This window comes from Oncorhynchus tshawytscha, linkage group LG24 (genome assembly GCF_018296145.1).
Source record: "Oncorhynchus tshawytscha isolate Ot180627B linkage group LG24, Otsh_v2.0, whole genome shotgun sequence".
In the NCBI taxonomy this organism is placed as follows: Eukaryota; Metazoa; Chordata; class Actinopteri; order Salmoniformes; family Salmonidae; genus Oncorhynchus; species Oncorhynchus tshawytscha.
Window position 1 is genome coordinate 32,919,554 of NC_056452.1, and position 12,691 is coordinate 32,932,244.

The 12,691-nt window shown below is 45.9% G+C and overlaps 1 protein-coding gene across 1 annotated transcript in view; it reads right to left on the bottom strand.

Moving 5' to 3' along the window:
- Window positions 1-12,691, bottom strand: part of LOC112237442 (lysosomal-trafficking regulator-like) — a gene marked incomplete at its 5' end in the record, with an annotated part of 134,499 nt that overhangs the window by 57,893 nt on the left and 63,915 nt on the right. Inside the window, 4 exon segments of the mRNA XM_042305698.1 lie at window positions 188-344; window positions 2,161-2,536; window positions 7,474-7,650; window positions 7,856-8,094. Coding sequence (XP_042161632.1) covers window positions 188-344; window positions 2,161-2,536; window positions 7,474-7,650; window positions 7,856-8,094 — 949 coding nt within the window.

Consider the following 12,691-nt stretch of genomic DNA (forward strand, 5'->3'; position numbering starts at 1 on the left):
TTAGTCACTCAGTCAGTCAGAAAATCAGTCAGTCAAACAGTTAGCCAATCAACCAGTCAGTCAGCCAGCCAGCCAGTCAGCAAATCAGTCAATCAGTCAGCCAGCCAGTCAGCCAATCAGTCAGCCAATCAGTCAGCCAATCAGTCAGTCAGTGAAATGTATCACATCGGTGTCCTTTGCTGCCCACCTGAAAGTGAATACTCCCGTGGAGAGGTCAGCCCAGACCTGCAGCATCATGGCTTTGGAGCCCATGGAGAGAACGTGCATCAGGCTCTCCTCCACCACCCTCTGCCCATCAGGGACGGTCCCCAGGTTGGGCTCCAACGTAGGAGCCTTCCCCTCCTCTGGAGCGCAGAGAAAAACATACAAATCCATCCACTTTTCAATAGAAAGATGAGAGAAGCTGTGATTCATTCTGTTAAACTGATCCAACACACAGGGTCGGGTGGGTTACTTTCTAAACGTAGTCCGTTACAGTTAGGCTACTAGTTACCTGTCCAAAATTGTAAATCCGTAATGTGGATAACCCAAAACGAGTAATCTGATTACTTTCCACTACTTTTAGATTACTCCCGAACCCAGTAATCTGATTACTTTCCATTACTTTTAGATTACTCCCGAACCCAGTAATCTGACTCATTTCCATTACTTTTAGATTACTCCCCCTTCAAGAGGGGCCTCCCGAGTGGCGCAGCGGTCTAAGGCACTGCATCAAAAAGGCATTAGAAGAAGGCAAAAAGGAATTTTACCAATTCAATGACAACTATTGCAGGATTTTACATACATGGCTATAAATGGATGTTGCATTTTACTTGATGGGTATGTTTTGAACCCTTTCTACTACAATACAGATAACAGCATCATTATGCTATATATTTACATAACAGTCTGTCAGATGTCCAGTCATTCTAATTGACCTCTTGATCTTGGAAATATTGATTAGAGCGTAACACGAAAACGAAGTGTGGTGTAAATTCACCACCAGGGAAGTCAATCTGACATGAATCCTCCCGTATTATCAGTGTGCTGTAGAGGTTTAAACCAACTCAATGCACCGTAGTACACATCTCAATCAGGAGCTCTAATGGGGCAGTCCCAGCAGTTGTCTTATATTTGGCTATAAATAGTTCTATTTGCATGATTTAGCATAATTAATTAATCATTACCGTTTTGTTTCCTTTATGTGATTGACCAATACTAGCCCACACCCACGGGCTAGCCCACACCCACGGGCTAGCCCACACCCACGGGCTAGCCCACACCCACGGGCTAGCCCACACCCACGGGCTAGCCCACACCCACGGGCTAGCCCACACCCACGGGCTAGCCCACACCCACGGGCTAGCCCACACCCACGGGCTAGTCCAACACAGGCTAGTCCACACCAAACCCAGCTAGAGGTGGGGGCTCATAATATTTAGGGGCGTGGTTTACATAGTTATTTTGGTGCAAACAGAGTGTGTCGTTCCAGCTTCAGTGGTCTGTTGTGAACATGATGCCGTTTTATCAGACTTCACACAGTGTCCACAGCATCAGGAACACCTTCCTAATGTTGAGTTGTACCCCTTTTTCATGAATAGCATACCACTCAAAAATGCTAACCTCCCCTGTTATTGTAATGGTGAGAGGTTAGCATGTCTTGGGGGTATGATATAAAATGCTAACCTCCCCTGTTATTGTAATGGTGAGAGGTTAGCATGTCTTTGGGGGAATGATATAAAATGCTAACCTCCCCTGTTATTGTAATGGTGAGAGGTTAGCATGTCTTGTGATTATGATATAAAATGCTAACCTCCCCTGTTATTGTAATGGTGAGAGGTTAGCATGTCTTGGGGGTATGATATAAAATGCTAACCTCCCCTGTTATTGTAATGGTGAGAGGTTAGCATGTCTTGTGATTATGATATAAAATGCTAACCTCCCCTGTTATTGTAATGGTGAGAGGTTAGCATGTCTTGGGGGTATGATATAAAATGCTAACCTCCCCTGTTATTGTAATGGTGAGAGGTTAGCATGTCTTGGGGGTATGATCTTTGTGCCTCTGTAATCATGTATTTTACCTATAGAGATATAACTCCATGTGGCCTGTGATGTCATAAACCTCGTATCCATAAACCTCGTAACCTCGTACCCTCATCGTATTTCATTGGGTGCTCTTACCCTTCTCTGTATGTCCCTCTCCCTCTTCATTCTTAGCCACCTTTATCCAGACAGAGGCAGAGAACCCAGATGCCATGTGTGGCCAGCAGTTCTGCCCCACCAGAGGGAGGTGTAACGGGGCAACGTGCCACGGAGAGGTCCTGAGATGTCCTGGTTCCTCTCTTCCATCCCCCTCCCTGCGTCCCGGGGACAGCTTCCCCCCCTTCCACAGCATCCCGACCCCCTTCCCCCCCGCCCCCCCATTTTGTCGGGAGCCAGGGGAGGTACCGCCAGAGAAAGATGCGCCGCCGAGGATCATAGGATAGGAGAGGAAGTAGAGAGGTTCCATGTCCACGTTGGCCTGGACGATCTGGAGGACGCCTTTCAGTAGGATGTCCTGGGGCAGAGGGGACGTTACAATAGTGTGTGTGATAACTCTACATTCTACTCCATAACCTAAACACCTGATATAACCTACCCATAACCTAAATCACCTGGTATAACCTACCCATACACCTAAACCACCTGCTATAACCTACCCATACCCTAAACCACCTGCTATAACCTACCCATAACCTAAACCACCTGCTATAACCTAAACCACCTGCTATAACCTAAACCACCTGCTATAACCTAAACCACCTGCTATTACCCACCCACAGACGGCCCACCCACAGACGGCCCACCCACAGACGGCCCACCCACAGACGGCCCACCCACAGACTGCCCACCCACAGACTGCCCACCCACAGCCCTAACCCGACAGGGGAAAACATACAGACGACAGGGAAATGGAGTAGAAAGGCTAACACACACTGTGGTCGGTGCAGTTTAAGATGTGTTTCAGAGCATAGCCTTCTATTACAGTGTATTGGATGACTCTCATTCATATTCACCCAGTTCAATGTAACAGTGATGGGTTTAGGTTACTATCATTCATATTCCTTTCACCCAGTTCAATGTAACAGTGATAGGTTTAGGTTACTATCATTCATATTCACCCAGTTCAATGTAACAGTGACAGGTTTAGGTTACTCTCATTCATATTCACCCAGTTCAATGTAACAGTGATGGGTTTAGGTTACTCTCATTCATATTCACCCAGTTCAATGTAACAGTGATGGGTTTAGGTTACTCTCATTCATATTCACCCAGTTCAATGTAACAGTGATGGGTTTAGGTTACTCTCATTCATATTCACCCAGTTCAATGTAACAGTGATGGGTTTAGGTTACTCTCATTCATATTCACCCAGTTCAATGTAACAGTGATGGGTTTAGGTTACTATCATTCATATTCCTTTCACCCAGTTCAATGTAACAGTGATAGGTTTAGGTTACTATCATTCATATTCACCCAGTTCAATGTAACAGTGACAGGTTTAGGTTACTCTCATTCATATTCACCCAGTTCAATGTAACAGTGATGGGTTTAGGTTACTGTAATTCATATTCACCCAGTTCAATGTAACAGTGACGGGTTTAGGTTACTGTCATTCACCCAGTTCAATGTAACAGTGACAGGTTTAGGTTACTCTCATTCATATTCACCCAGTTCAATGTAACAGTGACAGGTTTAGGTTACTGTCATTCATATTCACCCAGTTCAATGTAACAGTGACAGGTTTAGGTTACTGTCATTAATATTCACCCAGTTCAATGTAACAGTGACAGGTTTAGGTTACTGTCATTCATATTCACCCAGTTCAATGTAACAGTGACAGGTTTAGGTTACTGTCATTCATATTCACCCAGTTCAATGTAACAGTGACAGGTTTAGGTTACTGTCATTCATATTCACCCAGTTCAATGTAACAGTGACAGGTTTAGGTTACTCTCATTCATATTCACCCAGTTCAATGTAACAGTGACAGGTTTAGGTTACTGTCATTCATATTCACCCAGTTCAATGTAACAGTGACAGGTTTAGGTTACTGTCATTCATATTCACCCAGTTCAATGTAACAGTGACAGGTTTAGGTTACTCTCATTCATATTCACCCAGTTCAATGTAACAGTGACAGGTTTAGGTTACTCTCATTCATATTCACCCAGTTCAATGTAACAGTGACGGGTTTAGGTTACTGTCATTCACCCAGTTCAATGTAACAGTGACAGGTTTAGGTTACTCTCATTCATATTCACCCAGTTCAATGTAACAGTGACAGGTTTAGGTTACTGTCATTCATATTCCATTCACCCAGTTCAATGTAACAGTGACAGGTTTAGGTTACTCTCATTAATATTCACCCAGTTCAATGTAACAGTGACAGGTTTAGGTTACTGTCATTCACCCAGTTCAATGTAACAGTGACAGGTTTAGGTTACTCTCATTCATATTCACCCAGTTCAATGTAACAGTGACAGGTTTAGGTTACTATCATTCATATTCACCCAGTTCAATGTAACAGTGACAGGTTTAGGTTACTGTCATTAATATTCACCCAGTTCAATGTAACAGTGATCAAAATCAAATCAAATTTATTTATATAGCCCTTCGTACATCAGCTGATATCTCAAAGTGCTGTACAGAAACCCAGCCTAAAACCCCAAACAGCATCATGTAGTAACAAACTGACCCCAGCCCCCCGACACAAACTACTGCAGCATAAATACTGGAGGCTGAGACAGGAGGGGTCAGGAGACACTGTGGCCCCATGATAGGTTTAGGTTACTGTCATTCACCCAGTTCAATGTAACAGTGACAGGTTTAGGTTACTGTCATTCATATTCACCCAGTTCAATGTAACAGTGATAGGTTTAGGTTACTGTCATTCATATTCACCCAGTTCAATGTAACAGTGATAGGTTTAGGTTACTGTCATTCATATTCACCCAGTTCAATGTAACAGTGATAGGTTTAGGTTACTGTCATTCATATTCACCCAGTTCAATATAACAGTGACAGGTTTGGGCTACTACATGATACTGTAATTTCCCCTACACCCATCATGAGGTTGCTACAACATAGCCTACAAATTAACATTAATAATGTAGGTGCACACAGGGTGAGAGAAATTTGAGTAATCAAGGTGACAGACAGCAACACATTCAATACCAGCTTGCATCGTCTCGCCTGCATCTAGCTGTGTTGGATAGCTTTAGGTAGCACTGAAGTCAATGTACCCAGAGGAGGACGGAGAAGAGTTTAAATCCAGCTTCACCATGGTGCTACCCTACAGAGTGCTGTTGAGGCTACTGTAGACCATTACAAAACACGGTATTTTAATTGTTATTTGGTGATGTGAATATATTTAGTATAGGTGTATTTAAAATGTCAAACTTATTTAAAAATGTTTCACTATTTGTATTTTTATGAAATTCACTGAGGAAGATAGACATCTCCTTCCTCGTCTGAGGAGCCTCCTTCCTCGTCTGAGGAGCCTCCTTCCTCGTCTGAGGAGCCTCCACTGCCACACACACACACACACGAGCTGGGTGATTCATATTCATACGATCAAACAAAAGGCGGAGGATATTGAAACAGGGGACATGTGTCATACTGACAACTAAGGTTAAAGATAACTGTGTGCATGTCGAACCCAAAGGAAAACAGGGTTTACATGACAACAGACCAGGAAGACCTGAGGAGCTGTTTGAACTGAGCCAGCAGCCTGATAAATAAACACAACCACAGTTTCCCCATGTATAAGAGCTGCAGTGAAAAGTTAGCTCCCTCAACAGCAGTACAATAATCTATAGTAACTAGCATGCTAGCTCCCTCAACAGCAGTACAATAATCTATATCTATAGTAACTAGCATGCTAGCTCCCTCAACAGCCGTACATTAATCTATAATAGCAAGCATGCTAGCTCCCCCAACAGCAGTACAATAATCTTTATATATAGTAGCTAGCATGCTAGCTCCCTCAACAGCAGTACAATAATCTATAATAGCAAGCATGCTAGCTCCCTCAACAGCAGTACAATAATCTATAGTAACTAGGATGCTAGCTCCCTCCACAGCAGTACAATAATATATAGTAACTAGCATGCTAGCTCCCTCAAAAGCAGTACAATAATCTATATCTACAGTAACTAGCATGCTGGCTCCCTCAACAGCAGTACATTAATCTATATTAGCAAGCATGCTAGCTCCCTCAACAGCAGTACAATAATCTATAGTAACTAGCATGCTAGCTCCCTCAACAGCAGTACAATATATATCTATAGTAATTAGCATGCTAGCTCCCTCAACAGCAGTACAATAATATATAGTAACTAGCATGCTGGCTAATACAATATATATCTATAGTAATTAGCATGTTAGCTCCCTCAACAGCAGTACAATAATATATAGTAACTAGCATGCTGGCTCCCTCAACAGCAGTACATTAATCTATATTAGCAAGCATGCTAGCTCCCTCAACAGCAGTACAATAATCTATAGTAACTAGCATGCTAGCTCCCTCAACAGCAGTACAATATATATCTATAGTAATTAGCATGCTAGCTCCCTCAACAGCAGTACAATAATCCATAGTAATTAGCATGCTAGCTCCCTCAACAGCAGTACAATAATCCATAGTAACTAGCATGCTAGCTCCCTCAACAGCAGTACAATAATCCATAGTAATTAGCATGCTAGCTCCCTCAACAGCAGTACAATAATCCATAGTAATTAGCATGCTAGCTCCCTCAACAGCAGTACAATAATCCATAGTAATTAGCATGCTAGCTCCCTCAACAGCAGTACAATAATCCATAGTAATTAGCATGCTAGCTCCCTCAACAGCAGTACATTAATCTATAGTAACTAGCATGCAAGCTCCCCCAACAGCAGTACAATAATCTTTATATATAGTAACTAGCATGCTAGCTCCCTCGACAGCCGTACATTAATCTATAATAGCAAGCATGCTAGCTCCCCCAACAGCAGTACAGTAACCTTTATATTTAGTAGCAAGCATGTTAGCTCCCTCAACAGATGTACAATAATCTATAGTAACTAGCATGCTAGCTCCCTCAACAGCAGTACAATAATCTAGTAACTAGCATGCTAGCTCCCTCAACAGCAGTACAATAATCTATATCTAAAGTAACTAGCATGCTAGCTCCCACTCAACAGCAGTAAATAATCTATAATAGCAAGCATGCTAGCTCCCTCAACAGCAGTACAATAATCTATATCTATAGTATCTAGCACTCTTTTTTTACTTAACACTTATTTGTATTTTTTTCTTAACTTCATAAAGCATTGTTGGTTAAGGGCTTGTAAGTAAGCATTTCACTGTAAGGTTGTAAGGTTTTCACCTGTTGTATTCGGTGAAGGTGACAAATACAACGTTATTTTAATTTATATACGATACAATAATGATAATTGGTTGTTACTCACAGTGGGCGGATTCTTCTCATGGAAGAGGCGGATCAACAGGGCCAGTTCCTCGGCTGTGATTCGTTGGCTCATCATGGCAACCAGCAGTTCCACCAGTACCGTCTGGCAGTCTTCATAGCTGGAATCTGATTGTGACAGAATGCTCTGGAAAGCAGTCAGAATGGTCTTCACCGCTCCCTGTGAGCAGTAGAAGAGGAGGGGTTAACCATAGTATTAGGGAGGAAGACACAAGACAGATGACCCAGTCTCTCTTGGTTCCTGGACAACTGATCCCTTGCAACAAACAACAACATCCAGGTTCTGTTTTGTTGTTTCAAGGGTTCAATCGTCTTTATCCAGGCAAAGTGCAGGTAGTGGTATGAGAGGTAGCCAGCATAATAACCTGATGGTACAGCAGCGCAGCGTTGCGGGGGTTGGCCCTCACGGCCCCCAAGAGGCTGTGAAACACGTGACCCAACACCTCCAGATCAGGTGACCCTGACGCCAGCAGCTGGAGCTCCATCAGGCAGATCTCTGGGAAGAGAAGAACGCCACGGCCCCCTCTGCCGGGGGACTTCGCCCCAAACGCAACCACTCCACCCAGCCCGGCCCCCGCTCCGCCTGCTGAATCCACCTTCACACCTGTCAGAGGAAGAGCAGAGACAGACATGAGACATTGAGATGAAACACACACTATCAACACACAACGCTTTACGTGTCACAGAACTATACCTTCGGTATCCACAGAAGACTGTACACACACACCCTTCATGTCCCTACTGTATAAACTAACAGACAGACTACCTAAAACCCCTTCATGTCCCTACTGTATAAACTAACAGACAGACTACCTAAAACCCCTTCATGTCCATACTGTATACTTTTACATCAGCTCCAGCCCTCAGCCCCCTTACCTCCAGCCCCCTGCCTCCTCCCCTTACCTCCAGCCCCCTGCCTCCTCCCCTTACCTCCAGCCCTCAGTCCCCTACCTCCAGCCCTCAATCCCCTGCCTCCTTCCCTTGCCTCCAGCCCTCTGTCCCCTGCCTCCCCCTCTTACCTCCAGTCCCCTGCCTCCTCCCCTTACCTCCAGCCCCCTGCCTGCCCCCTTACCTCCAGCCCTCAGTCCCCTGCCTCCTCCCTTTACCTCCAGCCCCCTGCCAGTCCCTCAGTCCCCTGCCTCCCCCCTTACCTCCAGCCCCCTGCCTCCTCCCCTTACCTCCAGCCCCCTTACCTCCAGCCCTCAGTCCCCTGCCTCCTCCCCTTACCTCCAGCCCCCTGCCTGCCCCGCTTACCTCCAGCCCTCAGTCCCCTGCCTCCTTCCCCCCTCCAGCCCTCAGTCCCCTGCCTCCTCCCCTTACCTCCAGCTCTCAGCCCCCTGCCTCCTCCCCTTACCTCCAGCCCCCTGCCTGCCCCCTTACCTCCAGCCCTCAGTCCCCTGCCTCCTCCCCTTACTGAGTTAGTCACAGAGCTGCTGGGCTCACTGCAGGCTGGGAGGGAGTCCCCTAGTGATTTACAGCAGACCAGCTCAAAAGGCTCTCACTAACACACAACCTTCTGGAAGATCCGGAGATCCACCCTCTCCTTTCATCATCCTTTTTCCCTCCCACAGTTTCGCCATCCCTCTCTCGAAGTTGAATAATGAATATCTGTTCCACCAAAACACAGTCAATCCCCTGGACACAGAACGTCATTAGCTACACTGTTTATATACACTGCATATGCATTTACAGAGCCTTAGGAAAGTATTCAGACCCCTTGACTTTTTCCACATTTTGCTAAGTTACAGCCTTATTCTAAAATAGATTAAATATATATTTTTCCTAATCAATCTACACTCAATACCCCATAATGTCAAAGCAAAAACAGTTTTTTAGAAATGTTTGATAATTTATAATAAATCAAAACCTGAAGTATCACATTTATATACAGTAGCAACACACAGTATGTAAACCCTTTGGAATGACCTGGATTTCTGCATAAATTGGTCATCAAATGTGATCTGATCTTCATCTAAGCCACAACAACAGACAAACACAGTCTGCTTAAACTAATAACACACAAATGATTGCATTTTTCTTGTCTGAGTTGAATACCCCTGAGGTACAACAGAAAAACAGCAGGCTGGCGACCTCGTAGGGTCACAGTTATCTGAAACTGTGTATGCCACCAATACACTTCAATGTGTGTGTGTGATATGGTGTGTGTGTGTGTTTGTGGGTGTGATATGGTGTGTGTGTGTGTGTGATATGAGCGTATCTATGTGTGTGATATGGTGTGTGTGTGTGTGTGTGTGTGTGTGTGTGTGTGTGTGTGTGAGAGAGAGATATGGTGTGTGTGTGTGTGATATGAGCATATCTATGTGTGTGTGTGTATGTGTGTGTGTGTGAGAGAGATATGGTGTGTGTGTGTGTGATATGAGCGTATCTATGTGTGTGTGTGTGTGTGTATGTGTGTGTGTGTGTGTGTGAGAGAGATATGGTGTGTGTGTGTGTGATATGAGCATATCTATGTGTGTATATGTGTGTGTGTGTGTGTGTGATATGAGCGTATCTATGTGTGTGTGTGTGTGTGTGTGTGTGTGTGTGTGTGTGTGTGTGTGTGTGTGTGTGTGTGTGTGTGTGTAAAACTACAGTATATGAGTCACAAGGATGCTCCCATGAGGCCGTGGTGCTGCTGTGATGTCAGGACTCAACAAAGACTGGATTCTGAACGGGAAGAGAGAGACCGTCACCATGACAAAGAGATGCTCAGTCTGCTGTCTGTCATGCCACACACATCTGACACACACACAGTAATAGTCACATGACGCAGGGGTTGTGTTCATTAGGGATCCGGTACAACATTTTCTAAACGATTTGAAACAGTAGGACAAGTACAGAATCTACTTGTTAGATATTACTGCACGGTCGGGACTAGAAGCACAAGCACTCGCGTTAACATCTGCTAACCATGTTTATTTGACCAATACAATTTGAATTGATTACAAACTATTTAACCAGGATAGAGGCTTCACAAACCTTTTGCTAAGAAGCAACTGAGGGGAAACTCTGACCTGATGACGGATGACCGCAGTGTGGTCTCGAAGTTTCCCAGAGCTTTTTAATAATTTAGAGACTACGAGACCAACCCTGGAACCACATACTAATATATCAACTCTATAAACAACAACAGACACAACAGCTAAAGATAGATAGAACGCAAGGAGAACTCCCATGCTATATGCTGACAAACATCTGTCCCCAGGGCCCCCACAGTAGTCCAGGGGTTCTAACATCCTCTCCCTCCCCCACAGTAGTCCAGGGGTTCTAACATCCTCTCCCTCCCCCACAGTAGTCCAGGGGTTCTAACCTCCTCTCCATCCCTACAGTAGTCCAGGGGTTCTAACCTCCTCTCCCTCCCCCACAATAGTCCAGGGGTTCTAACCTCCTCTCCATCCCTACAGTAGTCCAGGGGTTCTAACCTCCTCTCCATCCCCACAGTAGTCCAGGGGTTCTAACCTCCTCTCCATCCCTACAGTAGTTCTAACATCCTCTCCATCCCCCACAGTAGTCCAGGGGTTCTAACATCCTCTCCCTCCCCCACAGTAGTGCAGGGGTTCTAACATCCTCTCCCTCCCCACAGTAGTCCAGGGGTTCTAACATCCTCTCCCTCCCCCACAGTAGTCCAGGGGTTCTAACCTCCTCTCTCTCCCCCACAGTAGTCCAGGGGTTCTAACCTCCTCTCCCTCCCCACAGTAGTCCAGGGGTTCTAACCTCCTCTCTCTCTCCCCCACAGTAGTCCAGGGGTTCTAACCTTCTCTCTCCTCCCCACAGTGGTCCAGGGTTCTAACCTCCTCTCCCCCCACAGTAGTCCAGGGGTTCTAACCTCCTCTCCCTCCCCACAGTAGTCCAGGGGTTCTAACCTCCTCTCCCTCCCCCACAGTAGTCCAGGGGTTCTAACCTCCTCTCCCTCCCCCACAGTAGTCCAGGGGTTCTAACCTCCTCTCCCCTCCCCACAGTAGTCCAGGGGTTCTAACCTCCTCTCCTCCCCACAGTAGTCCAGGGTTCTAACCTCCTCTCCCTCCCCACAGTAGTCCAGGGGTTCTAACCTCCTCTCCCTCCCCCACAGTAGTCCAGGGGTTCTAACCTCCTCTCCCTCCCCACAGTAGTCCAGGGGTTCTAACCTCCTCTCCCTCCCCCCACAGTAGTCCAGGGGTTCTAACCTCCTCTCCCCACCCACAGTAGTCCAGGGGTTCTAACCTCATCTCCCTCCCCCACAGTAGTCCAGGGGTTCTAACCTCCTCACCCTCCCCACAGTAGTCCAGGGGTTCTAACCTCCTCTCCCCACAGTAGTCCAGGGTTCTAACATCCTCTCCCCCCCCACAGTAGTCCAGGGGTTCTAACATCCTCTCCATCCCCCACAGTAGTCCAGGGGTTCTAACATCCTCTCCCTCCCCCACAGTAGTCCAGGGGTTCTAACATCCTCTCCCTCCCCCACAGTAGTCCAGGGGTTCTAACATCCTCTCCCACAGTAGTCCAGGGGTTCTAACCGCCGCACCACAACATTAGTCCTAGCAAGCTATGCTGAATTTGAATGACTGTGATCCATATCTCTTGCGTTCGTAAATGATCTACTCCGATTTCAGAGACTTGTCTGAGTGCCAGAGAGCAGAATAACTGATGAATTCCTGAACGCTCAACACCCGTTTAAAATGGGCGGTGTCAGTAAACATTGGCAAAAAAATATGAATTAAATTGTTGCCAGCAGCACAGTTACAGTCACCAACGCTCTGGATAACTTGAAAACAACCTAACCAGCTCTGCTAGGGAGAGTAAAATGGTCAGAGTGGAGTGTTCTCTCATTTGCGTCTGGAAGTAGCTAGCAAGCTAGCCAGCGTTAGCGCTTGACTGGCGTTGTGAGGATCAGATCAACCAGACTCCTCGATCAGAGAGTCTCAATAGTGCAGTGGGCTCTGAACTTACCAACAGACAATCTGTCAACGCTCTGAACGTACCAATCTGTCAACGCTCTGAACTTGCCAATCTGTCAACGCTCTGAACGTACCAACAGACAATCTGTCAACGCTCTGAACTTGCCAATCTGTCAACGCTCTGAACGTACCAACAGACAATCTGTCAATGCTCTGAACTTGCCAATCTGTCAACGCTCTGAACGTACCAACAGACAATCTGTCAACGCTCTGAACTTACCAAGGACCCAGAGTGCACTCTGACACACTGAATGCAGGCGAGCTGCACAA